This window comes from Selaginella moellendorffii, unplaced genomic scaffold, assembly GCF_000143415.4.
Source record: "Selaginella moellendorffii unplaced genomic scaffold, v1.0 SELMOscaffold_44, whole genome shotgun sequence".
NCBI classification, from domain to species: domain Eukaryota; kingdom Viridiplantae; phylum Streptophyta; class Lycopodiopsida; order Selaginellales; family Selaginellaceae; genus Selaginella; species Selaginella moellendorffii.
Genome location: NW_003314305.1, coordinates 437,209 through 461,641, shown reverse-complemented (window position 1 = coordinate 461,641; position 24,433 = coordinate 437,209). Strand labels below are relative to the sequence as shown.

At 50.9% G+C, this 24,433-nt stretch overlaps 11 protein-coding genes and 2 non-coding genes across 20 annotated transcripts; 5 read left to right on the top strand and 8 right to left on the bottom strand.

Annotated features, from left to right (window-relative positions):
* Nucleotides 1-29: 29 nt before the first annotated feature.
* LOC9647881 (pentatricopeptide repeat-containing protein At3g26782, mitochondrial) lies at nucleotides 30-2,249 on the bottom strand. Its single transcript, XM_002980174.1, has one exon. It carries the CDS (start codon nucleotides 2,247-2,249, stop codon nucleotides 30-32), a length of 2,220 nt encoding a protein of 739 aa, XP_002980220.1.
* A 67-nt stretch (nucleotides 2,250-2,316) lies between these two features.
* On the top strand, nucleotides 2,317-4,197 carry LOC9647503 (protein WALLS ARE THIN 1). Its single transcript, XM_002980343.2, has 7 exons — nucleotides 2,317-2,651; nucleotides 2,706-2,768; nucleotides 2,844-2,960; nucleotides 3,037-3,292; nucleotides 3,348-3,506; nucleotides 3,569-3,720; nucleotides 3,797-4,197. Exons 1-7 carry the CDS (start codon nucleotides 2,446-2,448, stop codon nucleotides 4,005-4,007), a joined length of 1,164 nt encoding a protein of 387 aa, XP_002980389.1. The 5' UTR covers nucleotides 2,317-2,445; the 3' UTR covers nucleotides 4,008-4,197.
* Nucleotides 4,198-4,929: 732 nt separating this feature from the next.
* TRNAV-AAC lies at nucleotides 4,930-5,003 on the top strand. Its single transcript has one exon. It is a non-coding gene; the product is annotated as a tRNA-Val (tRNA).
* A 55-nt stretch (nucleotides 5,004-5,058) lies between these two features.
* On the bottom strand, nucleotides 5,059-6,116 carry LOC9647502 (manganese-dependent ADP-ribose/CDP-alcohol diphosphatase). The gene has a single exon (XM_002980173.2). The coding sequence runs from the start codon at nucleotides 6,091-6,093 to the stop codon at nucleotides 5,155-5,157; it is 939 nt and encodes a 312-aa protein (XP_002980219.1). The 5' UTR covers nucleotides 6,094-6,116; the 3' UTR covers nucleotides 5,059-5,154.
* A 30-nt stretch (nucleotides 6,117-6,146) lies between these two features.
* LOC9647880 (60S ribosomal protein L23) lies at nucleotides 6,147-6,861 on the bottom strand. The gene is made up of 4 exons (XM_002980172.2): nucleotides 6,779-6,861; nucleotides 6,438-6,722; nucleotides 6,334-6,375; nucleotides 6,147-6,273 (listed from the first exon to the last, which is right to left on the bottom strand). The coding sequence occupies exons 1-4, from the start codon at nucleotides 6,789-6,791 to the stop codon at nucleotides 6,191-6,193; spliced, it is 423 nt and encodes a 140-aa protein (XP_002980218.1). The 5' UTR covers nucleotides 6,792-6,861; the 3' UTR covers nucleotides 6,147-6,190.
* A 78-nt stretch (nucleotides 6,862-6,939) lies between these two features.
* LOC9647501 (60S ribosomal protein L35) lies at nucleotides 6,940-7,631 on the top strand. Of its 2 annotated transcripts, none has more exons than XM_024685322.1 (4): nucleotides 6,940-6,994; nucleotides 7,050-7,188; nucleotides 7,250-7,406; nucleotides 7,473-7,631. In XM_024685322.1, exons 1-4 carry the CDS (start codon nucleotides 6,991-6,993, stop codon nucleotides 7,545-7,547), a joined length of 375 nt encoding a protein of 124 aa, XP_024541090.1. In that variant the 5' UTR covers nucleotides 6,940-6,990; the 3' UTR covers nucleotides 7,548-7,631. The 2 variants fall into 2 exon arrangements, with proteins under 2 accessions (XP_024541090.1, XP_002980388.1); XM_002980342.2 differs by having other exon boundaries at nucleotides 6,946-6,994; nucleotides 7,053-7,188.
* Nucleotides 7,632-7,756: 125 nt separating this feature from the next.
* On the bottom strand, nucleotides 7,757-9,401 carry LOC9647879 (probable beta-1,4-xylosyltransferase IRX9H). Its single transcript, XM_002980171.2, has 3 exons — nucleotides 8,526-9,401; nucleotides 8,198-8,447; nucleotides 7,757-8,144 (listed from the first exon to the last, which is right to left on the bottom strand). The coding sequence occupies exons 1-3, from the start codon at nucleotides 9,179-9,181 to the stop codon at nucleotides 7,977-7,979; spliced, it is 1,074 nt and encodes a 357-aa protein (XP_002980217.1). The 5' UTR covers nucleotides 9,182-9,401; the 3' UTR covers nucleotides 7,757-7,976.
* Nucleotides 9,402-11,058: 1,657 nt separating this feature from the next.
* LOC9647499 lies at nucleotides 11,059-12,136 on the bottom strand. The gene has a single exon (XM_024685346.1). The coding sequence runs from the start codon at nucleotides 12,119-12,121 to the stop codon at nucleotides 11,060-11,062; it is 1,062 nt and encodes a 353-aa protein (XP_024541114.1). The 5' UTR covers nucleotides 12,122-12,136; the 3' UTR covers nucleotide 11,059.
* A 2,009-nt stretch (nucleotides 12,137-14,145) lies between these two features.
* Nucleotides 14,146-18,301, bottom strand: LOC9647878. Of its 7 annotated transcripts, none has more exons than XM_024685434.1 (9): nucleotides 16,531-18,301; nucleotides 16,143-16,293; nucleotides 15,830-16,040; nucleotides 15,700-15,768; nucleotides 15,543-15,631; nucleotides 15,344-15,447; nucleotides 15,190-15,273; nucleotides 14,746-15,082; nucleotides 14,146-14,597 (listed from the first exon to the last, which is right to left on the bottom strand). In XM_024685434.1, the coding sequence occupies exon 1, from the start codon at nucleotides 18,060-18,062 to the stop codon at nucleotides 16,710-16,712; it is 1,353 nt and encodes a 450-aa protein (XP_024541202.1). In that variant the 5' UTR covers nucleotides 18,063-18,301; the 3' UTR covers nucleotides 14,146-14,597; nucleotides 14,746-15,082; nucleotides 15,190-15,273; nucleotides 15,344-15,447; nucleotides 15,543-15,631; nucleotides 15,700-15,768; nucleotides 15,830-16,040; nucleotides 16,143-16,293; nucleotides 16,531-16,709. The 7 variants fall into 7 exon arrangements, with proteins under 7 accessions (XP_024541202.1, XP_002980214.2, XP_024541207.1 ...); XM_002980168.2 differs by having other exon boundaries at nucleotides 15,543-15,768; nucleotides 16,531-16,624; nucleotides 16,694-18,301; XM_024685439.1 differs by having other exon boundaries at nucleotides 15,543-15,768; nucleotides 16,527-18,301.
* A 156-nt stretch (nucleotides 18,302-18,457) lies between these two features.
* Nucleotides 18,458-19,129, top strand: LOC9647877 (60S ribosomal protein L35). Its single transcript, XM_002980340.2, has 4 exons — nucleotides 18,458-18,475; nucleotides 18,540-18,675; nucleotides 18,738-18,894; nucleotides 18,964-19,129. Exons 1-4 carry the CDS (start codon nucleotides 18,472-18,474, stop codon nucleotides 19,036-19,038), a joined length of 372 nt encoding a protein of 123 aa, XP_002980386.1. The 5' UTR covers nucleotides 18,458-18,471; the 3' UTR covers nucleotides 19,039-19,129.
* LOC112349940 lies at nucleotides 19,068-20,027 on the bottom strand. The gene is made up of 4 exons (XM_024685239.1): nucleotides 19,790-20,027; nucleotides 19,534-19,577; nucleotides 19,344-19,484; nucleotides 19,068-19,287 (listed from the first exon to the last, which is right to left on the bottom strand). Exons 1-4 carry the CDS (start codon nucleotides 20,025-20,027, stop codon nucleotides 19,138-19,140), a joined length of 573 nt encoding a protein of 190 aa, XP_024541007.1. The 3' UTR covers nucleotides 19,068-19,137.
* Nucleotides 20,028-20,584: 557 nt separating this feature from the next.
* On the bottom strand, nucleotides 20,585-20,666 carry TRNAS-UGA. Its single transcript has one exon. It is a non-coding gene; the product is annotated as a tRNA-Ser (tRNA).
* A 111-nt stretch (nucleotides 20,667-20,777) lies between these two features.
* Nucleotides 20,778-23,825, top strand: LOC9647876 (testis-expressed protein 2). Its single transcript, XM_024685426.1, has 7 exons — nucleotides 20,778-21,301; nucleotides 21,375-21,625; nucleotides 21,770-22,412; nucleotides 22,480-22,816; nucleotides 22,884-22,954; nucleotides 23,015-23,209; nucleotides 23,280-23,825. Exons 1-7 carry the CDS (start codon nucleotides 21,119-21,121, stop codon nucleotides 23,760-23,762), a joined length of 2,163 nt encoding a protein of 720 aa, XP_024541194.1. The 5' UTR covers nucleotides 20,778-21,118; the 3' UTR covers nucleotides 23,763-23,825.
* The last annotated feature ends 608 nt before the right edge of the window (nucleotides 23,826-24,433 follow it).

Below are 24,433 nucleotides of genomic sequence, written 5' to 3'. Positions count from 1 at the left end.
CCGAGAACTCGATCGAGTCGGCTGTGCTGCTACCAGTAGTCTTGACAGGAGCACTCTCCACTTGCAAAGTGATGGAACCGACGAGTGTCTCGAACGAGGATCTCCCGTCCCACGGTCTTGGAGATGAGCTTGACAGCGGCATGGCAGTCGGAGCAAATCCGGAGGTTGTTCACGACTCGAACGATGGTGTCACTGCCACCGCGCATCAAACCGAAAGCTATGGCCATTCTCTCACTGTGTTGATGGAGGACGCCTTCCTTCTCAGCCTCCTCAACATCGTGCATTACCACACTTGTGTCGGGGACGTAGCCAGCGCTCTTGATAAGCTCCTCGAGCCTTTTCATCTCGCTGTCGATCCCCTTGTGCTCTGGATGGAGGTGGAGTTTCCCGGCGACGAACTCGTGAATCGCGCCTTCCACTTCGATGAAGCTACAACCCCTTTGCCTCGACGTGATCATCCCCTTGGACCATTCCTCCGTAATCTCGTTCCTCACTCCTGTCATCTCCTCCCACTTCTTCGCTTGAGCGTATATGTTCGAGAGCATCACCAGTGGAGCGGCCGAGTTCTTGAGGTGCCAGGAGCCACTGCCGCTGCTGCTGCTGCTCAAGAGCTTCTTCTTCTTCGCTGACAGAACGGAAGAAATTCTTGCTGCCCTCTTCACGTCTGTATGAACTTTGCAAGAAGCCAGCAAAGCCATCCACGGTACAAACTCGTCGGCTGGATTTGAGAACGCTGGCATGCGCTCTACCAATCTTTCAGCCGCATCTAACCAGCCTGCTCGTCCCAACATATCCACCATGCAGACGTAGTGATCCACACTCGGCTCCATCCCAAAATCTGCCCGGATGGAACCGAAGTGCCAAACGCCTGGCTTTACCATCCCTGCATGGCTGCATGCCGTAAGAATCGTCACAAAGGTGATCTCGTCCGGAAGAACCCCGTCAAGGCACGCAAGTTCAAAGAGCTGGAGCGCTCGCTTCGGATGACCGTGCTGCGTGTATCCCCCCATCATCGAGTTCCACGCTATCATATTCCTGGCTTTCATCCCGTCGAAGACTTCCCTTGCCTCGACCAAGCTCCCACATTTGCAGTACATGTTGACGATCGCACCAGCGAGTGGAAGTTCGTCTCCAAAACCAGCAGCTACAATCTCTTCGTGGACCTGACGCCCGACTTTGAGAGCGCTCAAGCTGGAGCAAGCTTCCAGGACGCAGAGATAGGCGACGGGATCCATTTTCTTGCTCTCTTCCCGCTGGATCATCTCCTGGTAGAGCTCCACCCCTGCCTTGGCCTGCTCGTTGCTCGTGTAAGCTGCTATCATCGAAGCCCAGGACACGGCATTCCTAGCCGAGTGTTGCAGAGAATCAAAAACTCGCCTAGCATCGCTCGGGCTCCCACATCTTCCATAAGTGTGGATCAAAGTATTCGCCACCACCAGCTTCTTGTCGAGCTCCAAGCCACCACTGGCAATAAACTCGTGGATCACCCGGACTTGGCTGCGATCGCCCAAGTTCGAGCAAGCTCCCAACACCGCCAAGCAGCTGATCTCGTTTGGAGCCACATTTTCCGAGACCATTTCCCAGAAGATCTCCACTGCCTCGTTCCACTCTCCGTGCTCCGAGAGAGCTGTGATCATCGTCGTCCAGGAAACCACGTCTCTGACCACCATCTCTTGGAAGGAAGCTCTTGCCTCGCGGAGAGATCCACACTTGCTATACATGTTGACAAGAGCATTGCCAATCACCACGTCTTTCTTGGCAGCGATCACTCGGCCATGGATGGATCTCCCTCCAGCTAAATCCTTGATGCTGGAGCAAATCCCCAGCACAGCCGCGAGAGTCACCTCGTTCGCCTTGACACCCTCGCGTTCCATCTGCCGGAACAGCACCAGAGCCTCCCTGTGATGCCCATTCTGGGCAAATGCCGAGATTACGATCGTCCAGGAGAACACATTCTTCGCAGCAATGCGATCGAACGCTGCCCAGGCTCGATCCAGTCCCCCGAATTTCCCATAAACCCTTACCAGATTGTTCCCGAGATAGGTGTCGGCATCCAGCCCCTGCGCGATCATCCGACAATGCAGCTCCTCCACCGCCGCGAGGCATCGCGCATTCCTTAGCTCGCGAGCAAAATCCTCCGCGATCGATCGATCGCGAGCAGCAGCTCCAGCTCCACGCTCTCGGGAAATTTCCTGCGAGCACGAAGACCTAATCTTACGGAGCAATGTGGTGGCGCCACGTCGCACCATCCACCAAACTGACGGCTGTGATATAAGGACGCATACGTAGCAAGATCGGACCGTTTAAACGTGAACGGCTGCGATAAGACCGTCCTCTAAACCCTTAACATTCAAAAGAGTTCCAATTCTTCTCGGAGAGGATCAAAGGGACAGGTCACCGCCCCCGCGATAGCCGCTCGATCGATCGATCGATCGATCCATCCCAATGGCGCACTATCCAATCCTCAATCTAGGCCTTCTCGGAAAGCTTAGAATCCACTTCATCCTTGCGCTCGTCCAGGTCGGCTACGCAGGATTCCAGCTCCTCACGAAGATCGCCTTCGAGCAAGGATTGAACAAGACGACCTATCCGGTCTATCGGAATGTCATCGGATTTGCGGTGATCCTCCCTGTTGCCGCCTTCTTGGAGAGGTAAATTTCACTCCTGCCAGGGTCAAATTCGTACGATTTCGCGATTTTTGACAGGAAGGAGAGGCCGCAGCTCCGATTCACGCATTTGATCCATTTCTTCTTCCTGGGAATCACAGCGTAAGCTCGATCTTGCTTGATCGAAATATTGTTGTTGGATTGGATCCATCCTCTCTCTTATGTGTGGTATGACAGCGTTGCTCTTGGCCAGGGATTGTTCCTTTATGGACTCGCCGACACAACTCCCACGTTTGCTTCCGCGTTCCAAAATTCCATCCCAGCTGTTACCTTCGCTATGGCAGCGATCTCCGGGTAAGCAACTAAAGATGATTGATCCAATCTATTCTTTTCTTTTTTTTTCTTTGCTTGAACATCTCGCTTCTTCCAGCGTTGAAGACGTCAATCTATCGCGAAGAGATGGTCAGGCCAAGCTCTTCGGCGCAATCTGTGCAGGAGCTGGAGCTACCTTGATGACTGCTTACAAAGGCCCTCTTCTTTTCAACCATCTTCACCATAGCGCTGCCAGCACAGAAGCAGCGAAATCGATCCAAGCAACACCGATTCTCACCTTGAGTGTCTGGCGACTGGGATCGCTTTACCTTCTCATCAGCTGCCTGGCATTCGGCGTGTTCTACGTACTACAGGTACGAGCTCATTCCTACACCTGTTTATCAATGCTTATTTTATTTCTTCTCCCAGGCCAGGACGCTCAGAATGTATCCAGCCAGATACTCGACAGTATGTTTCACCAATTTCTTTGGAGCGATTCAACTCTCGGTCTTCGCGGTGGCAAGCCAGCCATCGCTCTCGATCTGGAAGATCACCCCAGGAATTCAGCTCACGAGTGTTCTTTACGCGGTAACTTTATACCTTTCTCGATCATGTAGCGGAATCGAGCTTACAGAAACTATTCTTTCCAGGGATTTGTGGCATCGGGGCTAGTTTTCTCCGCTCAAGCGTGGTGTATGCAACAGGCCGGGCCCGTCATAGTGTCGGCGTATCAGCCCCTCCAGACAGTAGTGGTGGGATTCGTAGCGCTGGTTTTCCTGGGCGAGCCCTTTTACTTGGGGAGGTGAGTTGTCAATGCCAGCGGCCTACGTCTGGTTTGAAGAATTTGTCACTGACTCGAAAACTTGCAACTTGCGCAGTTTGCTCGGCGCGATCCTCATCATTTGTGGACTATACATGGTGACCTGGGGCCAAGAACAGCAACAGGAGCACGTCACGCGATTGCAGCGTCGGCAGAGTGACATCGGTGAGAGTGATCCAAGCAAAATGGAGGAGGGCTCTTTGCTACACCGCCCACTGCTACACGACGAAGAGAAGCCGCAAGAGCAACGTAACAGCGGATCAATCTAGAGGACGAGACAAAGGAAACCACGCACGCCTCTCCAATCCTGTCATCGAACTATACGCGCAAGATCGTAGAAAGTTTGTACAAATTCGATTGTAAGTTTTCCGGGAGCCTTACGTGATTCTTCCGTGAACTTCGGCCGGAAGAACAGGGAATGATATTGAATTACTTTCCAGGCACACCACTTTGTGCTTAGAGTTGGCGGCCCTACTGCAACCGGTTTCCAGTTGTCGAGCACACATCGTGCTTCAATATTGTGCTTCAACTTGTTGATTTGATGCGCTTCTGCCGACTTGACAGAATCGCCCAATACGATACGGGTCATATCTTCAAAAACCTCACGTTCTCCTCGCTAAAAGGAGCTGAAACGTATGCCTCAAACAATCTGCCAGCCTTGAGTTCAAGCCGCCAAGCGTCAAGCCCTCGTTTTCTTCGTGGCCGAGTGCTCTCTCAAACGCCTCGACATTTTACGCAAAGGATCGAGAACAAGAACGAGCAAAGGTGATGTTTACCTCGGAAAGCTTCCTGGTCAATTTCCACGTCAAAACTGTTGTTTTGTGGCCACCAAAGACGTACTTCGTTGAATGACGATGACTTTAATGAGGAGCTTCAGTTTGTGTACTCTACTTCAGACTCCCAGGAGTGTTCTGGCTGAAATTTTACGGTTGAAGATTATGAAACACGGCCGAAGAGACTTGCCATGTCTTTTCTCATAGAAGATCAATCTCGAGTATAGATCCGCAAGGTCTCTCGGCGTGAAGTTAGTGAATGCGATTGATCAACTACACGCTAAACCCAATGTATATCTGACCTTTTGCTTTCAATCTGGAGGACGAGACAAAGAAACCACGCAAGAGAAGCAGGGACCAAAAAACCAATCACTCCTTTTCAAAATTTGACTTGGGGAAAATGTTTTTTAGACAGAATGGTTTCATGGTGTAGTTGGTCATCACGTCAATCTAACACACTGAAGGTCTCCAGTTCGAACCTGGATGAAGCCAAAAATGTTTTTCTTTCAAAGATTTAATGACAGTTATTTCTCTCTTTTAATAAATGTACCAGAACAAATTGAAAAGACTTTAAGTGATTCGTCCATAAAGATGTGAGTCATGATATCAATCTAACGTGATTATTCCGTGAACTCCGGCGAGATCACCGGAAGAACACAGTGGCCGATCGCATTCTACCAGTGCCCAGCAGCTCCAATCGATCCTCGTACACATCCACGCGGCCAAACGAATTCTCCCCGGGCGGGCACTCGAGCACGGCCTCGAGGACGCGGTGAGGAATCCCTTTCTCGTCCACTCCCTCGCCCCCATCGTGCTTGTGCCCAGCCAAGCTCGCCACCACGCAGCGATCGTAGCGATGGATCACGCGCAATACCTCCTCGGCATTCCACAGCAGCGTGTCGTCGTAGGTGGATTCGCGGAGAATTGGGATGTGGCAGGCGATGATCACTCGCTCGTTGCGATCCTCGGCCTCGCGGAGCTTCCGATCGAGCCACTGGAGCTGGGCATCGCCAATGCCGCCGTTGAAAGCCACGAATCGCTGCTGCTCGGGCGCCATTCCCAGGGGGCTGTTCTTGTCCACATTAGGGTTCTTGGCATCCAGCAGCGCCATAGCCCGCGAGGAGTGATCCCTCGATGATCCGCCCAGCACGCTCACGTCGTAGCTATCCAGGACGATGAATCGAAATCCCGGGTGGGGGACGAAATCGTAGTAGAAGGATCCATCAACACGGAGGATTTCCTGGAGCTGGCCGCGCGAGAGATTGTAGAGGCAGTGATTGCCGATGGTGTGGTAGACGCGGCCGTGCCGGAATTTATCGAATGCTGCCACGACCTCGCGCGCTGCCGCGGGAGCTTGATCGCGGGGGCAGCGCCCGTCGATGAGATCCCCGAGCTGGATGACGAAGGACAGATCGCTGCCCTGATCGTTCCAGCTCGCAATTGCCTCGTTGAGCGCGGCGAGGCTGCCGCGGTAGAATCGCGGAACGCCATGGAAGGAACGCCCGTCGGGAACGTCCGCGTACTGGACATCAGTGATCACTCCGAAAGAAAAGAGGGGCCGCGAGGAATGAAGATCATTCATTTCCCACGAACCCTAGATCTAGCCCATTCCCCAAGAACCCTAAAATCAGAAGAGAACTAGAACACAAAATCTCCATTGATAGTCTCCAGGCTTCGAATCAAACGATGGCATTGGCAGCGCTGGCGATTCGAGGCCACAAATCCGCGCATTCCTTGCCGATTGGGCCAGTGATGGCAGATCCTAAACAAGAACAAGCATCAAACTCTCATTCCAAAGCGCGAGAGGCGAAGAACTCCATACCTTTCATCTCGCCCTTGGGATTTACGATCACGCCCGCATTGTCTGGATCAAGCAGCCAAAGAACCATCAGTCTCTGGCAAGAACAAGAATCTAAGCTTCCTCACCTTCGAAGTACATGAAAACTCCATCTTTCCTGCGATACGGCTTCCTCTGGCGGACGATCACCGCGGGCATGACCTTCTTCCGGAGATCCGGCTTGCCCTTCTTCACAGTGGCCATCACCATGTCGCCGATCGCCGCCGCCGGGAGCCGATTGAGCCTCCCCTTGACGCCCTTGACGGAGATGATGTAGAGATTCTTGGCCCCCGTGTTGTCGGCGCAATTCACCACCGCGCCCACGGGCAATCCCAGCGACATCCGGAACTTGTTGCCCGAGGCAGCACCTCTAGCTGCAGTGGCAATCGATCTATCAGCGCCATCGAGAGAAGGAATGCTGAAACCTTACCGCGCTTCGACATCGCTCCGCTTCCTTCCTGTCGCCGCCCAGAGTTTTAGGGTTTTCAAGATTTAGGGTTCTTGGGATTTTAGGGCTTTCAAAACCGACGGTGGAGATCTGTTACAAGCTAAAAAATGTCAAAAATGTACATCTTTAATGGTTAGGGTTAGGTTTAAATTTCCGGGCGGCTAGGGTTTTAGGGTTGTGGGGAAGCCGCAAAGATGGGTACGTTCTTTCTCGCGATCTCGCTCTGGTTCGATCGATTTCCTTTGTCTCTCAGCAGGGAAGATCAAAGTGCACGAGCTGCGGACGAAATCTAAGCAGGATTTGCTCGTCCAGCTCAAGGAGCTCAAATCCGAGCTCGCTTTGCTGCGCGTGGCCAAAGTCACTGGAGGCGCCCCCAACAAGCTCTCCAAAATGTGAGATTTTCGAGTGTTCCCTCGCGATTTTGATTTTCACTTCGGTGTTTTGTTTCTCCAGCAAGGTCGTCAGGCTCTCGATCGCGCGCGTTCTCACAGTAATCTCCCAGACCCAGAAGGCCAAGCTGAGAGAGGCGTACAAGAACAAGAAGTACATGCCTCTGGATCTTCGTCCCAAGAAGACCCGAGCGATCAGGCGACGCTTGACAAAACATCAGGTAAGCAATTTTCCATTGTAGAGGTGGTGGCAGCTCTGAAACTTTCTCGTTTGTGTTTTTTCGCAGCTTTCCCTCAAGACGGAGAAGCAAAAGAAGAAGGAGGCTTACTTCCCGATGAGAAAGTACGCTGTGAGGGCGTGAGGAGAGACGCAAGCAGCGTGAGATGGATCTTTCTTGTTTTCGAACGCGCTAACTAATGCGAGAGGAAAATTTTTCTTTGCAGTGTCTTTGGCTTTGGTCATTTTAGATTGCTTTAGATGATTTATTAAGAACCGCAGTTTCTTTTTTTGCTACCACTCGGCCATAATGGCCGAAGAACACGGAGAAAATGATCTTAGAAGTTGAAAATATTCTCAAGAATATTCTTTATCTTTAGAATATTCATTAGAACGATCGCGAGATACGTGAGCATGGTTGCAACCAACAATGTTTACGCTTGGATAAATTTGGGCTGGAAAGATTTTATACTCCTACTAAACGCGGGGCAAGAGAGGCGTAAATCTATCTATCCTATTGTAAAGTATAAATTGCTAGCGTGCGTGTGTGAGTGTCCGTCCCTGTGTCTCTGTGCTACAAGTGAATCACAGGCTCCAAGAACTTGTCCATCTTCCAGTTTGGTGGATAGCTCGCGATCTGCGACTCGAGATGGAGATGCCACACCATGATTTTGGAGCAGCCGCTGGGAAGTCCTTCCATTTGATTCTCATCCTCCACGAGCTGCTCGATGAAAGTCGTCTCCTGATTTTTCCAGAGTGAAATGGTGTGAAGAAACGTTTCAAAGGATGATTTACCTGGAATCCTTCCTTGACAGTGTCGAGCTGACGAACTGGTTGCGTTGTTGGCCGCTTCCACCTCCTGGGATCCCAGAGAATGGTGCTGTTGAATCCAAAGCCGGACATATCGACGTGAAATCTTCGCAATCGCTTGCTCTTCTCGTTGGTGTGCCAGCCCGTCACCTTGTGGCCATCGCAAACGGGGCCCTCCAGGATGGTCTTGGATTTGCTGTGAGCCAGCATCGCCACTGGCCAAGTGCCAAATCTCCTGGAAAAAACCATCAAGAACACAGGAAAAAAGAGCTTTAGATCATGACAATAGAAGCAATGAAAGATAGAAACGTACTTGATTTCACGCAGTTGGTCGAAGAGTTCCAGCGAGTAGAAGTTGTCATCGTCCGCGAAGTAGACGATTCCATCCAGCTGATGAATCTCGATGTGCTGGAGCGCCAAGTTTCGTTGTTGGGTGCCTCGATCTTTGATGTTGGTGAGGTTTTTCTCGCAAGCCAAGTGCCTGTACATGACCCCAGTCTTCCTGAGCAGCGACGCGGTCTCCAAGGATTGCCCCGGCATCTCCACGACGATCCACAAGAGCGGCGGATCCACGAGCTTGAGAGTGTGCGCCAATCGCGTTAAATACATCGCCTGGAATGGCCGTGTATACGTTGGCGTGACGATGATGAGGAGCTTCTTTGGATCCTGGAGTGGCATTCTTCCCTGCCCTGGAAATCTCGAGGAATTCGCGGAGATTTCCAGTGGCGAGGACGAATCCAGAATCACAACCTGTTCTTCCGTCGCGATTCTCTTGGCGGCCGTGAAAGAATCTCGCGGCCGCTGCTGCTCGCGAGCGCTGCCGCCGCCGCTGCTGAGAGGCGTGAGGCCGATTCCAAATCCCACGAAGAAGCACAGCACGAAGTGGAAGAAGGGCTTCCGTAATATCTGCATCCTGGCCTTGGATCTGTCCAGACCTTGCCGCGCCGACGCCATCTTCATCCAAGACATCGCTCGGAATGCCCGGATCCCTAGCTCTGGCGCTCGATTTCTACGCTAGATCAATGCGGCTATTACCCGATTTGCGCGGCATCCGCGAAATGCTAGCGCTGTGCCGATCGCCACAGCTACATTTGATGCCGCGATGGAAATGGCCGCTCACGAGGATCGATCGATCCAGCGATGCCCATTGTTGTTATTCCTTTAAGTTCTTTCGCGTGTTCTTGTTTGGGCCGTGGCCACTACTGACCAAATGCGACGTGACGTACGGCAGTGGCTATTTGGTAGCGGGGAATATGACAAGGCATCCGCCCGTCATCATATTTTAAAATCGGCCACGTAGGAGAGAGAGGCGCCAAATTTTCTAGGGTTCTTATTCTAGGGCTCTTGGAGATTTCCCAGCTCTTCGCGCGGCACGACTTCCCGGTGAGATTTTCTCTCGATCCTAAGCATTTCCGGGCTATTCCAATGATTTTCTCGCTCGGCGCAATGTAGATTGATTCGCGATGCAGCAGCAGCAAATGGGAGGATTTAGGCCTCCGACGCTACCAGGTAGGCCGCCATTCTTGCCTGGAGCTCCTAGAGCTAGACCGCCTGGGCCGCCTCCAGCAGCGCCAGGAGGAGGATTTTTTCCTCCCCAACCAAGGCCTCCGCCTCCTCCGCCGCCGCCGCCACCGTTTAGATCTCCAGCTAGACCCCCACCGCCGCCTCCTCCTCCTCCTTCCAATTATCCTCCAGGGAGCTTTGGACAGTCTTTTGGACCTCCACGGCCACCGCCGCCGCCTCCGCCGCCGCCACCACCACCATCTTTCAGCTATGCAGCTCCACCACCTACGCCTTCTTCCACGAACTTTGGAGCTCCCAGGGCCAGATCTCCTCCTCCTCCTCCTCCACCGTATTATAGTCCTCCTCGAGGACAAATGCGACGAGAGTTTGATCCTCCTCCTCCTCCTCCTCGACCTCCAGCCTTTTCGGATCTAGCAGCAGCCCATCTCATGCTCTCCGAAGTCGACTCGCTCGACTCTTTCTCCCTGGCATCACTTGTTCTTCTCAGGCAACTCATTGACCAGCTCTTGATGTTTTATCAGGCGAGCGGGCCATCGAGATCTGAGATGGAGGAAACTTGCTGGCCCGACGAGGAGAGCAGCACTTCCTGGCCCAGGTCGCCGCCGCCCCCGCCTCTCTACAACGATGGAGCTTACTCGGATATGACCAGCGAGAGAAGTGGCAGTCCGGGATTTTACGACAGATACTATGACTACGACGACGAGGAGTTTGCAATGCCACCGAGAAGGCCGCCGCCACCTTCACGACCAAGGCCGAGGTCTCGAGGAGATTACTACTATCCGGATGATGATCAGTGGGGAGGAGGGGGAAGTTACGGGCCGAGGCAGCCGCCAGCTCCAAGGTTTGTGGAACGCAGCAGGAGGCGAGGGGATGGTTACGGCGTGAACCCGAGCTTTTACAACGAAGGTGATGATTCCGATTCTATGTCAAGTCGAGATGCTTCTCCGTCTTCTCACCGGCGTCGTCGTCGACAACACAAAGATCGAAGCTTAAAGTTCAAAGTTAAAGACAGGTCCCGCTGGGTGCTGGATCCGGATGAGAGTGGCAGCATCGAGTTTAACGGTGGTGTTCGGACGCAGGTTTCTAAGAGCGATGACGATTCACGGCCGGCGAGTGTTTCTTTCTCGTACCGCCCGTTTGCCTTTCAGCGATTTTCCAGTCCTCGTCCACGGGAAGATTCAGCTTAAGGTCTACACATGAGAAGAAGAAAGTTACAACCGTGATCGAGAGTAGAATTCGACCAAAGCGCGGGGTATGTTTTTATGATGTGTTTTATTCCTTCTTCTCACTTCATAACATTGTTTCGTGAACTTTCAGATATCGTTAAGCAGCAGAGTCATTTTGGCATAGCAACAGTTCATCGAGAGCGGCCCTCGCCGTCTCAAACTCATAGCCCAGCAGTTTGGACTGGAATGTTTTAGCTGCCGGGGAGAGATCTTCCACAACATTCATCAGCTTGCGGACGTGATAAAGATCCGAGCGCTCAGTGTATTTGCCGTCCACAAGCGTGTGCTTGTCCCAAGCTAGCAGCTCTAGCAACTCACACTCGGGCTTCTCACCAGCCGCCCACACCGTCTCCAAGTCGATCAAAACGCAGCCACCAGTGCGAGCGTCTCTCATCACGTTCCTCCACTTCACATCCCGATGAACAAGCCCCGCTTCATGCAACTTCTCCAGGCCGCGAAGAATCCAGTGAACAGCATCGAGAAGTTCCACTTCGGTAGAAGCTCGCGGCTGATCCTGCAGTTCCTTCATGGTGACTCTGTACTTGTCCCCCTCGAACGCCAACACGCCAGAGATTAGACCTTCGGCCCGGAGTCCGTGCGCTCTCTTGACAAACTCCAGCGTCGTGAAGCCATCAGCGACATGCTCCGACCAGGGATCTATCTCTTTAATCACCACAGCGTTCCCGAAGCGGAGCGTTCTCTTGATCTGGTCCTCGGATCCATAGAACGTAGGCCAAAGCTTCATGAGCCGCGAACGGTCCGGAGGGAAGAAGACGTTCTCAAGCGAGACCGCAACCCGGAGGAGATTTACAGAGACGCGCAAGCACGTCAACTTGTCCTCGATCTTTGCAAGTTCCAGAGGCCCGACAAGAACTTCTGCTGGCGTCCTCTGTCCGTGCGTGAACGCCCACGCCTCCATCCGCTGGCCTGCCAGTCCCACGCCGATCATCCACGGCACCAGGCCATAGAACTGCCGGTCCAGCTTGACGAGCTTCTCTTCCAACTTGGAGCACGCTTGCTGCAACTTCGGTTCCTTCTCTTTGAACATGGCACACAGGCGGTTTTGCATCCACAGCATCATATCCCGGCCACTGCTACTGTCCGACCGGACGCGATTGAACTCGACGATCGTTATCCCAGCAAGCTCGAGTAGCCTCATCCACAGGTGGGAGAATGCCAGATTCCAGCAAGGCTCGTGGAGGCTGTACGCGTCCAGCTTGTCGTTTGATCGAGAGACGAGATGCTCTCCGCTGGGTACGAGCCGTGAGGAACAAAGTTGGCGGCCATGGCACCGGCGTGCTACGCGTACGTTGCAGAGCCAACAGGCAGCGGCAGTGGCAGCGGATGCGAGAGAGCTCTCCGCAAGCCGGCCACGTCCAAAACGGAGAACTGGAACGGCAGCAACACAGCCGCGGCCCACTCCTTGCTCCTGTCAAGTGCTGACAAAGAAGTCACAAGCACACAAGCGAGATCACAGCGCTAAAAAAGAACACACGAGCAAGATCACAGCGCTGAGAAAGACGTCAGAAGCACACAAACAAGATCATAGCGATCATCATCGTACCAGCAGCTCGAGTGAAGCAGAAGCAGTCTGTGTCGCCCGCCAGGCGCTCGCTCAGCTTCTCGCGTCCATCCTTTGGGACCGAAGGCAAGCATCTTCAAGGCGTCGGCGAGAGACGTGCCTGCGGCTACAGGCATGCACCTGGACGAAGGATGGCTTCAACGCCGTGTCAGTCGGAAACATGGATTCGGCTTCGTCGAGAACGCAGTAGAAGAGATAGCTCTCTTTCGCGCTAATAGCTAAATCTATTTGTGTTTTGTTTTAAACAATGATATTTAGTGTGTTACGATCATACTCAATCACAAATGTTTGACCATTCTATCAATATCCAATCTAATAAAGGTTAATCTATCAATATATATATTAACCTTTATTATCTTATTTTACATTTAGCTAAATGTGTGTTACTATTATACTCAATCACAAATGTTTTGACCATTCTATCAATATCCAATCTAAACTGGTCACAACCAAGTATTAAAGGACAAATATTGCATCTTGACTCCCTTATCATCAAATAACAGCACTAATTTAGTAGCTACCAAAATATTGGACTTTACATGGAAGACACTGACTATCATAGCCTCACACTAAACACTTTTAAATGCAAGTGGCTTTGCTCGCGCTAATGGTTGCAGGCACTGGGATTTCCTCTAAATAGGGGAGTTCAACTCGGTATCTGGGAGAAGAATTGCTCCTAGTTAACTGCTAAAAGTTAACATTATTGTCAAGGCCAGTCTAAAATAATAATTTGTAGATAGTTTAAATCACTGATGAGCAAAATCTCGAAGAACGATTCATCTTTGTAGAAGCCTTAAAACTAAAAAGCATAAGCTTGGAAAAGAGCAAACATTGCTTGAAGTGATCTACTATGCGTGAAGCCTGCAGAGCTTGCAAACTCCACAACATCCAAGAGGGAACTTATACACATCCCAGATGTTCGTGGGCAGATCTGGCACATCCTTGAAGATGGTATCTGTGGGAACAACAAAGCACCCAGCCGAGGATACCCTCGGAGCTCTCCGCCATATCCAACACACGCCTGGAACCACACTCCTCCACTCTCCTCCTCATAGCTGACGCTCTGTCCAGCTTCATAATCTCCCTGACGTTTTCCTTTAGCTTGTCGTAAGACTCATTGTAGAACTCCACCTCCACAACGACGATGGGAATCTCCATGGATCTCTCCTTCCTCGTGTAGAGGACGTTGTCCACCATCTTTTTCATGCCATTGGGGAGACTCAAGAGCCTGTTAGAACCCTAACTTAAGAGTTGTAAGATGTCTATAGCATAATATCCTCATTTTCACAATGCAATTCTCATGGAAACATGGCCGCATGATTTTCTCGGCCAGCGCCAGCAGCAAGCAGCAGTGCGTGTGCCTCAATTTTCCGTTACGATCAATCAATCAATCACACGCTCATCTCAACGCCGCCAAGAACACGCTTGAAAGTCGTGAAAAAGGGTCACTCTGTTTGAATCTATCCTCAGCCAGCAGCAGTAGCAGTAGCAGCAGCAGCCGCGTGACTGACAACGAAAGAATTTTTTTTTACAAAAAAAATAACTCTTCTTCTCACAAAGCAAACTTTAGCTTCGATCATCAGCGTAAAAACTTTAAAAAACTCGCGAGCGTGGCCCCGGATTTTTTTTTCCTTTCTTTTTCGCTACAATCAACTCATCAATCAAAATCACCTCCGTGCGTTCATGGAATTGTGTTCTCTGCAGCGCCGCGTACGTACATTCCCTTGTTTTTCTATTCCTGCTGTTCTTGCCTGCTCGCCCCCCTTTAAAAACTTCTCTCGGCCTTTTTCTCCTCCTCCTCCAATCCATCCATCCATCCCAAGACCAGAAAACTCAAACACTGCCAGCAGCTCCACCAGTGGCCACAGTGCCTTGCTCCAGAGTTTTCAGTGCCAGTGCCGCGGAATCCAGGGACACATCGCATTTACGCCGAGATTTTCAGTTATTGCTGGCAAATCTTTCCGAGAAGACGATCGGCAACACGACGAGCGATGCATGAAAATATCGAGCGCGCGGAGCTTGTGTTGTTTCTTCTTCGTCTTCTCGGCTTTTCCTGGGAAGCAAACAAACACCAAAAAGTACGCTTTAGTAAAAACCTTCCACGAGACACGAGAGAGATCATAAGAATAAGAAATCAGAAAAGCTCACCAGGAGTGTGGCGAAAGGAAAAAAAAAAAAAATTATCTTTTTTCGCTGCTTACCATCGAATCGATCGGAGGGAGCAGCAGCAACGTCGACGAGATTCGAGAGATTGATTCTGTTTGAGCCGGACGAAGATCGCGATTCCACGGGCACGACGGCCACGCTGCAGTGACTTCCATGCTCCCCCTGTCGTTTCCGAGGTTTTGGATGCTTGCCTGGCTCGCAAATGGCACGTAAATTCAAGCGCTCCGCCCTTACGTCTCCTTCCTTTCACGGGAGAGAGTGTGAGGCAGCTTTTGCGTTGGGACGATGAGACAAGTCCGTGATCGAGCGAGGTACTGCCACCACCAATCGTGTCCGCCGTCTGGGATATTTCCATGCTTTCCAGAAGAGAACCTGTGGAAGAAATTCAAGCGTGTCATAGCAATCCGGTTCCACTTTTAAAAAACCGCGGAAGAAAACAAGCACAGGAAAAACTTTTAAGTTGGCTATACACGTAGTACCTTTGAAAATCCTTCTTTCTCGGCCGCTTAGGAGAACGTTGGTCGCTCTTAATCTCGTCCCTCCCATGTCATCTTGTCGCTGTGCTGGGCCGATAAAAAGGTATTCAAGCGGCAGCGTTTGAATAATGCAAAGCTAAAGGACAAGGCTGTGTACCTCGGCACGCAGCAGCACTGAAGTTACAAGCCCAACAATCTGCTTGGAGCTGTTAATTTGTCAATTCCGAGCACATCTCTTTCTTGGCACATCTCTTTCCCTGCCTGCATGCACAAACAAACACATAATCGTCTCCAAAGGCATCATCCAATCCAAGCTTTCTGAGACACGAAGAGCATCAAAGCCTTCGAATACTTACACATGAAATGCATATTTCGTTGTCTTCTTTAGTGTCAATGCCGGGGAGGCCGACGACTCCTCCATCACAGCGGTCTGGCTGCACACTTACTATACGCAGTCATGGAACTTTTATTAGTTTTTCAACCAACATTCCTGTAGAGAAGGCGATGGCTGACGTTTTAAACACCGGTGTGCTCTCAAGTGTGCTCTCGCTGTTGCGTACAGCATATGATAAGTGACAACGTCTATCACATACAAAGGATGAATATTTATGTCAAAACACAGCACCAACTTAGAGAAACTTACCCCTCAAAGATTAAAAAGGATCTCCGCCGCGGGACAGCAACAAAAGCTGCTGCAGCTAAATAATGTGGTGATGGCTCGACTGCAAATCTCGCAGGACAATTCGTTGGTTGGAGGAAACAGAGACCTGCAGCTGCAGGCATTGATCAATCAAGGGAGAAAAAGGAACAAAATGAAAACAGAGAAAGATAAAAAAAAAGAGAGTCTTTGGAACCTGAAAACAAAACCAAACGAAGCCAGAGAGTGAGCGAGCGATGAGAGGAGAGCACGAGCGCATAAGTGTGCGTCTAGGAAACAAAAAAGCTTCTCATCTTACTTGTCCGTGGTCCTTAGCAATACTTCCTCCCTTTTTTCCTTCCTCATCTTTTCTTTCTCTGTGGCTAGAGCGAGCTTCGATTTCTCGTACAGTGGGGTCTTCCTTGGTTCACTTTGAGCGAGCAACTTCCACATGGAACGCTTGCATCATGCTGGATTGCCAAGGAACACTCACGTACGTCAGTCCACCACCATAGAAGAAGAAGAAAAAAGAGACGAGAAGCGAGCCACAACAAGAGACAAGACCAACCAGTACTCAATCAAAAAAACAAAGAGAAAGGAAAAAGAAAGATAAAAAGAGAGAAAGACAATACATTTTCAACACTCTTTTTGGTACTTACAGCAAACCAACAAGAACAAAGAAAAAATGCTATAGGCTTCTTACTCACAGGTAAAGAAGCCATGCCATGGTCCCCTCCTAAAACATAGAGTTTCCACCTATGGATGGCACCACTCTTTCTTCCTCCAGCGATGCCTTTCTATCTAGAAAAAAGCCCCACCACCATCAGACGTAGGAGATCCCAAATCCTGCTTGGAAAACAAATGACGAACCTTTTCTACCTTTTCCTCAGCTCGCTCGGGATTGCTTGCAGTAAGCGATCGCCCCTTGCACATCGTGATCATTCGCGACTGGAGCCGGGACCGCGAGGAGCACGCCACTGTGTGTCGGTGAAGCTATCGGAGTGACAGTGGTCGATCTGCTGGGCCTTTGCCTGGTCCCCTTGAAACCCCCGGATGAGAAAAACAATGAAGAAGTGGAAGATTTGTCGGACAAAGAGGGGGATCCTCCGCCGCCGCCAAGACCATCAGCTGGAAGTGGAACTTCTGGCGGCCTAAAATACGACCTGTGATGCTGCGACGTCCTGGAGATGAAAGGCTTCAAGTACTTTCGCCAGAATTCTTTAGCCCTCAAAAGACTTTGATACGCCGCCGCTGGTTTGTTGGTGGGCGCGTCAAACCCACCCGAGGAGATCGCTCCAGTGCTGTGGCGCGGCATAAAAAACTTGTCCCGGCTCCTGGTTTCGTGAAGACCGGCATGGGGCGAGCTCGAGAATGTGTCAAACCTTTTTCTCTCCCACGTAGAAAAGTCCCGGGCCTCGGTCATGGACTTTCCCTGCCTCTGCCCACACGACTTGCAAACGCTGCTACCACCACCACCACCACCTTGCTGATCGCAGCCAGTGGAAAAGGAGGAGGAATTCTTTCCCCCGGCCGTGACTTTGGAGCTCCTTCTCTGGCCGCCACCGCCACCGCCACCGCCACCAAGCGAAAAAAGGCTCCATCTAAAACGACCACTTACACTCTCGCCGCCGCCCGTGTTGGAGTTCTTCGCTACTGCCGCTTGCCCGGACGATGACGATGACGAATCCTCCTCGCCGCCGGACGAGGAGGAGTCCTTCTCGCGAGAATTACTGGAGCTCTCCCTGCTGCTCTCGTCGCTCGGCTCCTCCAGGACCATGTTGATGTCGACGCCGGCGCGGTGGAGGTAGCAGGAGACCGCGATTGAGGAGTGATCGCTGCTGCTCGGCGGCTTGGATTTCTCCAAATCCGCGCCTACATTCTTGGAGAGATGGAGGCGCTCTGACATGTAGAGAGGGAGGAGCTTGCCCTTGTAGAACAATTCGTCGGCCGGGGAGATGAGATTGCTCCGCAAGGAAGAGGAAGACGCCGGATCTTGGAGGAGATCCGGAGTCGACATGCACAGCTTGAAATCGAAATCCTTGGAATCGGAGGAGGATTTCGATGGCCGGTGACCCGCTGACGATGCCCGGTGGTGGAAATCCTGCCCGCCGAGAGGGAGAGCCAGATCGAAATCGAACAAGGAGCTTGGATCTGCCATATCGTCGTCTTGATCGAAGGAAAAGGCGGATGGAAATTCCGCCGCTGCCGCATTCCCCCTCCCGATCGATATTCTCGCCATTAATGCTCCGCAAGCTAGAATCACACTCGATCTTTCGGGATTCCAGAAAAAAGCGATCGATCGATCGCCGAATAACCCCTGTGCTGCTCGAAAGATTCAAGAAATCTTTGATTCATCCAAGGATTTCTAGACGATCATCGGAATCATCGTGGCGCCTAGGGATACGCAAGAGGAGCATCATCAAAAAATCAAAGGCCCTGGCGATGGCGCTTTCTTCAAACTCTTCCCTCACCTCTAGGGCTTTTACTTAACTCCGCCATTAAAAAAAGAAACCTGGATGGAAATGGCATACATCCGAGCGCCGGGATTGAGCCACGTCAGTGCGCCTTTTTCACCCTTCATTCAAAACGATTCGGCATATTCGATAGGGGTTTGTGTTTTTTAGGGTTCTTGAGAGCATTGGCGCAAGATGGGTATGTTCTTCTTCGATCGCTCGTTCTCGCACTGGTTCGATCGATTTCCTTGTCTCTCGTGCAGTGAAGATCAAGGTGCACGAGCTGCGCACGAAATCTAAGCAGGATTTGCTCGTCCAGCTCAAGGATCTCAAATCCGAGCTCGCTTTGCTGCGCGTGGCCAAAGTCACTGGAGGCGCCCCTAATAAGCTCTCCAAAATGTGAGTCTTTCGAGTGTTTTGTCGCGATTCTTTCCAGCGGATTATAATTTCGGTGTTTCCAGCAAGGTTGTGAGGCTCTCGATCGCGCGAGTTCTCACAGTAATCTCCCAGACCCAGAAGGCCAAGCTGAGAGAGGCCTACAAGAACAAGAAGTACATGCCTCTGGATCTTCATCCAAAGAAGACCCGAGCGATCAGGCGACGCTTGACAAAGCATCAGGTAAACAATTTAGAATCTCCATTGCAGAGGTGGAAGCTTTAAAACTTTCTCGTTTGTGTTTCTTCGCAGCTTTCCCTCAAGACGGAGAAGCAAAAGAAGAAGGAGGCTTACTTCCCGATGAGAAAGTACGCTGTGAGGGCGTGAGAGGAGACGCAATCAGCGTGAGATGGAAGTTTTTTTTTCTTTTGCTTTCGAACACTTCAGCTAATGCCATAGCCAGAAAATATTTTCTTTCGAGCTGTCTCACGCTAGAGGTTGCCTTGGATGCAGCGTCTCAGTTCTCGTGCTGTGGTGTAGAGGATCGGGACCCGTTGGAACGAGCCTTTTGGATTCGGATGGAACTGCTGGAGGCGCCAGTTCTAGAAGCTCCAGCGTCCTCCTAGCTGACAAGTTCTGATCACAAAAGGCAAGGAGAAGTTTCGTTTTGTTTATCTCGCTCTGAAACTTACTCGGATATGGTTTCTTCCAGATAGCGATGCAGCAGTCTTTGGTAGTAGCCTCTTCTCGATGCTAAGAAGTTTTTCTCGGTTTCTAGACCGCGCTTGCAAGTGGTGTTTTCCAGATTGCGCTCCACCGATCCTCGTTAAGCTCTGCTCAATGATAAGTATGTTAGCTTCCTTGTCAATTTCTAGCACTCACTTGGAGCTGGTTTCTTCCTCTCGCAGCATCCGCTGATCCTAAAACTCAAGTGAGGTGACAAGATCTCTACACAGGTTACGTACCTTGCAACGCAGCAGAGATGGCGACCAAGATCGCCAGCGCTCTCAACATGTTTGCCACTGAAACTTCCGCGAGAAACTTTAGGAGCTGGAGCTTTTTATCGAGGATCCTCGTGGCTGTACGAGGCGAAACATCATAGGAGTGTGCCGGGAGTGGCGCAACCCAGACCCAACACGCATGGCTGCCGGGGTGATTGCTCGGCTTCCAAGCGAAGAACACGCAGCTCCTCGTAATGGAATGGATCGCTGGTTGGTGCTCTCCATCAAACCCGAGCATTCGACACGATGAAGATTCTTGCTGGTGACATCATGGTGAAAGAATGATCTCAAGAACACCAGCACGAACAAAACCATAGCTTTCGATGTACTTTGTTCTTGTCCCACTCTTGGCCCGACATTCCCGTAAAATGTCATCCTATACTAACTACATACATTCTACATTTTATGTGATACGCTACCTTAAAATGTGGCGTAAGATACAATAATCGTTTTTATATGTTAAAGCTCGAGAGATTGAAAGGCTAACCTAGGTTTCTAATGGATTGTGCGATGGAAGTGACGATGGCGTACGATGGAATGGAGATCGATGACGCGGACGTGGAGATGGCGGAGGTGACGAGGAAGAGCTGCCCTAGAGCGCTGCCCACTTTCTATGTTCCCAGGCAGCACAGGGAGAGACACTATTCCGTGGAGGAGAGTCTCAAGGTGGCTAGGGTTGATCGATTCAAGGCCGCCACAACCCACAAGGTGGCCAAACTGGCTAACAACATCAACTTGGCGATGATCCGGGCGTGCTAGCGAGTTGGGTTTCTTAGAACTTGGATCAAAGTTCATCAGAAGCTCGCTGATCGACAGCGCGGCCAAGATATGTGTATTTTTTGTAGCAAGACAAGTATGAATGTGATCTTCCTCCGGGATCTTCACATAGAAGGTACTAAGTTTATTAAAATCTAAATATTATATAAAATTTGCGTCAGCAGCAGGATTCGAACCTGCGAGGGTGTAACCCAACAGATTTCAAGTCTGTCTCCTTAACCACTCGGACATACTGACTTCTTACTAAAACAAATTTATAAATTATGTTAATGTGTACTACTTTGGTATATTAAAAGCTAGCACATCCAACGGTTCTCATTGTCTTTATATTAATCACGGGTTTATTAATTATAAACATATTTTAATTTTAACTGGGCTTGCAACGAGTAAATATTCGCATCTGGTAACTTATAAAAAGTGTCATTGGACAGAGATGCCAATTCTCGCCTCTAAGCGAGGCATACATTTCTCGTGTTTGGGCGCTGAATCATCGATCCATCGGGGAAGCGGCGGCCCAGCGATGGCAGCAATCCATCCATCGCCCACGCCGCAATGCCGCCCCGCCACGAGGAGCTGTGCGCGATGGCGCTGGTAAGCAGGCATCGCCATCGCTAGGGCAACGGCGAGAAAGTCTCCGCGGTTCGTCTTCTTGTTCCTCTTCTAGGTCTGGTCCATCGCAGCGCCAAGCGATGGTGATCGGCTACATTGCCAGTTTCTTGCTGGGAGCTCTGGCTTTAGGGGTTGTGGAGATTGCGGTTCTGTGGTACTTGTTCGTCCACAAGCCCCGCCATCGCCACAAAGCGGCAGCGGCGATTCTACCGTCCTTCTCCATGGAAGCCGATCCAAATTCTCCATCGAAAATCTCCATCGAGGTGAGTGAGGAGTTTCCTTTCGCTCGAAATAAAAATCAGAATGAAACGATGGGATTTTTTTTTCTTGTTCCAGGGAGAAATTTGGGTGGCTTCTGTGTCTCCTTTTCAAGTAGAGAATGCGAACAGCTCCAAGTTGCTACCCAAAGATCGAAAGCAAAAGAAGGCAACCGAGCAGAAAAACGAGATCTCCGTTTCACTCAAGTTTGCCAAGTTGCAAGATCGGACCTTGATTCTCACCGGCAGCGATGGTGCGGTTTCTTCCATCCAGTTGCAAGGATGCAGTGTCCTGGCCGTGTCAAGCACAGCAGCAGAAACGAGGAAGTGGTACGTGTTTTTTATTTCCATCTTCGTAGACTTCCTGAGATCTGGGCATTCTATATTGTTTTTCTCTTTGTGCTCTTTGGTCCATGCTTGCTCTAGCGTTTTCTATCCAGATTTTTCACTCTTTTTCTCTTCCAATCCTTGCAGGGCCAAGAAATATCCTATCAAAGTGGAGCACTCCAGTCGAACTCTCCTGGGAACCACGGTATGCTTGCTCTACTTCAAAACGGGATGGGAGAAAGAAACATGGTGTGAGGCGCTTCGTGCAGCTGCAAGGAAAGACTACGGGCCAGACGACTGGTACTCCAAGCTCAAGCATGAGTTTGCGGAATACGTGACTGGCCTCAAACAAAACTATCCAGAGGTTTTCAAGGCCGGCTCTAGCAGCAGCAAGAACTTCAGAGGGAGTGCTCCCGCGACGAAGAAATCCATGTCGTGGAAACGACTGCTAAAGAAGAAAAAAGTCGACGGTGCAAGGACCAAAGCCGTGACCGTCCAGACCGAAGATTTGAAGCCCGAGGAGCCTTTTCTTCATACTAGCAATAGCTACCAGGAAATCGACCAAGCAAAGGGAGAGTCGGACGCGAACCATTCAGATAGTACGATGGAAGGCTCGTCGTTCAGAAATCTGGCAGACGCTACGGAGTTTGGAAGTGCCGAGTTTGACGTGCTCCCTGCGAAACATCTCCCCGACAGCAGTGTTGCTGCGCTGAATCTCATGCTCTCGCGGCTCTTCTTCGACTTGTACCACAGCTCGGACTTCATCTCCGTTTTTCATACTCGGATCCAGGTTCACCTCTTATACGATAACACTTTTCTGTCACGGAAGGAGATGTTTTTGACCACTGGTGTTGCAGACGCTCTTGTCGAGAATTCCAACTCCTAGCTACATCAGCCCGATCACTTGCTCTCGGGTTGATATTGGCAAGTCTTGCCCGGTCGTCCACGGGCTCCGAGCTCTTCCCCTCTCGGACGACACTTTTGGAGTGGAAGCCGATATTGAGTATACCGGTGGTGCCGTTCTCACTCTCGAGACGAGGCTGGACATGAGAGAGTCTCGAGTTGGAGTTGAACCGAAAAACGACACAAGCTCGGCAGCGGCAGCGACTGCTGACATTATAAACAAAAGCTTGGAAACCGTGGAGGATGATTTGGAGGTGGCTGGAGAAGGTTCGGGAGATCAGGGGGGCTCAGGTAAGAAGAAAATCGTTTTCCTCTTCTCCTTCCTAAGAAGAGCAAGCTTTGATGTTGGGTGATCCAGGCAGCGCGAAAAGAAAGCGGTGGAGTCAATGGAAGGCTTTCTTGTCTTCGGTCGCTGATCAAGTTTCCCAGGTACAGAGAGATGGATTTTCTGGAAAACTTTGGCTTAGATATCTCGTATGCTCTTCTCAGGTTCCACTCACTTTGTCGATGCGAGTAGTGTCAATCAAGGGAACCTTACAGCTCCGAATAAAGGCATCGCCGTCCGACCGCATCTGGTACTCCTTCTCATCAATGCCGGCACTAGAGCTCTTCCCCGAGCCTTCCGTTGGGGACCATAAGATCACGACAGGGCCACTGATAACTTACATCGCCGAACGAATCCAGGTTCCTCTTTTTGTTTTTTTTTTTTATTTCCACTACCATCAAGCTGAGTGATCGAGCCACTCGTTTGCAGATTCTCGTGCACGAAACTATGGTGTATCCAAACAGCGAAGATATCCACATTCGCTGGATGGTTTCGGACGATGGGAACTGGGTCCAGCAAAGTGCTGCTCCGTTTCCTCAAAATCTAGCCGAGACAAAGCCGCCAGAGAAGCCGAGAGAAGGAAGCAATCACAGGAACGAAGCTTCTCCTCCGGAAGTAAAGGACGAGCACGAAAGGTTGATCACTGGCGAAACTAGCGGTGGCACGTCCGAGCTGGAGAAACCATTGCTGGACAGGAAGATCGAGCGGGATCATCGAGCCGCCAGGGAAGTAGCAGGAGCGATGATGGAAGGCAGTGGCGATTTCCAAGGAGCGATCGACGAGGATTCCAGCGAGAGCAAGAGGAAGAAAGGGACGAGGCGCGAGAAAATGCTGAGCTTGGGCAAGAAATTCGAGGAGAAAACTCGGCTCTTCGCGGAGAAAATGCGGGAGCGATTCGACAAAGAATCATAGATTTTCCATATTAGTGGTTTAGCTTAATTAAATATGATTAATATTAGCCCTTCATTTTTAAAATTCCCGCCAAGATTGCCCTAAAAATTGGCAATGTGGGCGAAGGTAAAGCTATGGTGGTTTCGATCGCTGTTCTATCGAGCTAAAATCTGTCCTCTCCTTTCTTTCTTATTGACAGAAGAGGCCGCGGGAAGATCCATCCAATGCCGATCGCGATCGTGAGTCTCTAGGTCGAAATCTCTATTTGATTCCTTTGTTTCCAGATGAAGAAGCATTGCCCGGATCCTATTCCAATGCGCTGATCGGCGATCGTGTGAAGAACACCGTATTCCAGGCGCGAGAGAGAACACTAGACAAAGTTCTCAGCGATCTGGCATGGAATGGGCCGAGAGAGCTCATCCCGGCGATTCCCTTGTGCCGGCTAGCGCAAACCCATCTCGTCCGCCGCGCCAGCCAGGTAAACTGCTCTACACCGCCTTCGCCAACCTGGGCTTCGTCGCGAGCGCTGGAAGCTCCAGCTTCATCGTCTCACCGTTTGCTCCCGGGACGACGAGGATGGAGGCGGTGACTAGCACCGCCAGAGACTCGTGGGACGAGATCTGGCGGAGGAAATCGGCGGCTTTCGACCGAGCTTTGGATCAACACCCCGGGACGAAGTATCTGGTTGGGAA

Excerpts from the sequence above, each read along its gene's own strand:
- LOC9647881 (XM_002980174.1), bottom strand. The coding sequence starts at position 2,249 with ATGGTGCGACGTGGCGCCACCACATTGCTCCGTAAGATTAGGTCTTCG.
- LOC9647503 (XM_002980343.2), top strand. The coding sequence starts at position 2,446 with ATGGCGCACTATCCAATCCTCAATCTAGGCCTTCTCGGAAAGCTTAGA. Across the intron at positions 3,507-3,568 it reads TCACGAGTGTTCTTTACGCG|GGATTTGTGGCATCGGGGCT; the intron begins GTAACTTTATAC and ends TATTCTTTCCAG. Across the intron at positions 3,721-3,796 it reads GAGCCCTTTTACTTGGGGAG|TTTGCTCGGCGCGATCCTCA; the intron begins GTGAGTTGTCAA and ends CAACTTGCGCAG.
- LOC9647502 (XM_002980173.2), bottom strand. The coding sequence starts at position 6,093 with ATGAATGATCTTCATTCCTCGCGGCCCCTCTTTTCTTTCGGAGTGATC.
- LOC9647880 (XM_002980172.2), bottom strand. Across the intron at positions 6,376-6,437 it reads AGTTTTCATGTACTTCGAAG|ACAATGCGGGCGTGATCGTA; the intron begins GTGAGGAAGCTT and ends TGCTTGATCCAG. Across the intron at positions 6,274-6,333 it reads TCCCAAGGGCGAGATGAAAG|GATCTGCCATCACTGGCCCA; the intron begins GTATGGAGTTCT and ends GTTCTTGTTTAG.
- LOC9647501 (XM_024685322.1), top strand. Across the intron at positions 7,189-7,249 it reads CCCAACAAGCTCTCCAAAAT|CAAGGTCGTCAGGCTCTCGA; the intron begins GTGAGATTTTCG and ends TTGTTTCTCCAG. Across the intron at positions 7,407-7,472 it reads GACGCTTGACAAAACATCAG|CTTTCCCTCAAGACGGAGAA; the intron begins GTAAGCAATTTT and ends GTTTTTTCGCAG.
- LOC9647879 (XM_002980171.2), bottom strand. The coding sequence starts at position 9,181 with ATGTCTTGGATGAAGATGGCGTCGGCGCGGCAAGGTCTGGACAGATCC. Across the intron at positions 8,448-8,525 it reads GACCAACTGCGTGAAATCAA|GAGATTTGGCACTTGGCCAG; the intron begins GTACGTTTCTAT and ends GGTTTTTTCCAG. Across the intron at positions 8,145-8,197 it reads CTGTCAAGGAAGGATTCCAG|GAGACGACTTTCATCGAGCA; the intron begins GTAAATCATCCT and ends TGGAAAAATCAG.
- LOC9647499 (XM_024685346.1), bottom strand. The coding sequence starts at position 12,121 with ATGAGGCTACTCGAGCTTGCTGGGATAACGATCGTCGAGTTCAATCGC.
- LOC9647878 (XM_024685439.1), bottom strand. The coding sequence starts at position 18,062 with ATGGCGAGAATATCGATCGGGAGGGGGAATGCGGCAGCGGCGGAATTT.
- LOC9647877 (XM_002980340.2), top strand. Across the intron at positions 18,676-18,737 it reads CCTAATAAGCTCTCCAAAAT|CAAGGTTGTGAGGCTCTCGA; the intron begins GTGAGTCTTTCG and ends CGGTGTTTCCAG. Across the intron at positions 18,895-18,963 it reads GACGCTTGACAAAGCATCAG|CTTTCCCTCAAGACGGAGAA; the intron begins GTAAACAATTTA and ends GTTTCTTCGCAG.
- LOC112349940 (XM_024685239.1), bottom strand. The coding sequence starts at position 20,027 with ATGACATTTTACGGGAATGTCGGGCCAAGAGTGGGACAAGAACAAAGT. Across the intron at positions 19,578-19,789 it reads AATCACCCCGGCAGCCATGC|TTTTAGGATCAGCGGATGCT; the intron begins GTGTTGGGTCTG and ends ACCTCACTTGAG. Across the intron at positions 19,485-19,533 it reads GAGGAAGAAACCAGCTCCAA|AGCTTAACGAGGATCGGTGG; the intron begins GTGAGTGCTAGA and ends ATCATTGAGCAG.
- LOC9647876 (XM_024685426.1), top strand. The coding sequence starts at position 21,119 with ATGGTGATCGGCTACATTGCCAGTTTCTTGCTGGGAGCTCTGGCTTTA. Across the intron at positions 21,302-21,374 it reads CATCGAAAATCTCCATCGAG|GGAGAAATTTGGGTGGCTTC; the intron begins GTGAGTGAGGAG and ends TTCTTGTTCCAG. Across the intron at positions 22,955-23,014 it reads TCGCTGATCAAGTTTCCCAG|GTTCCACTCACTTTGTCGAT; the intron begins GTACAGAGAGAT and ends TGCTCTTCTCAG.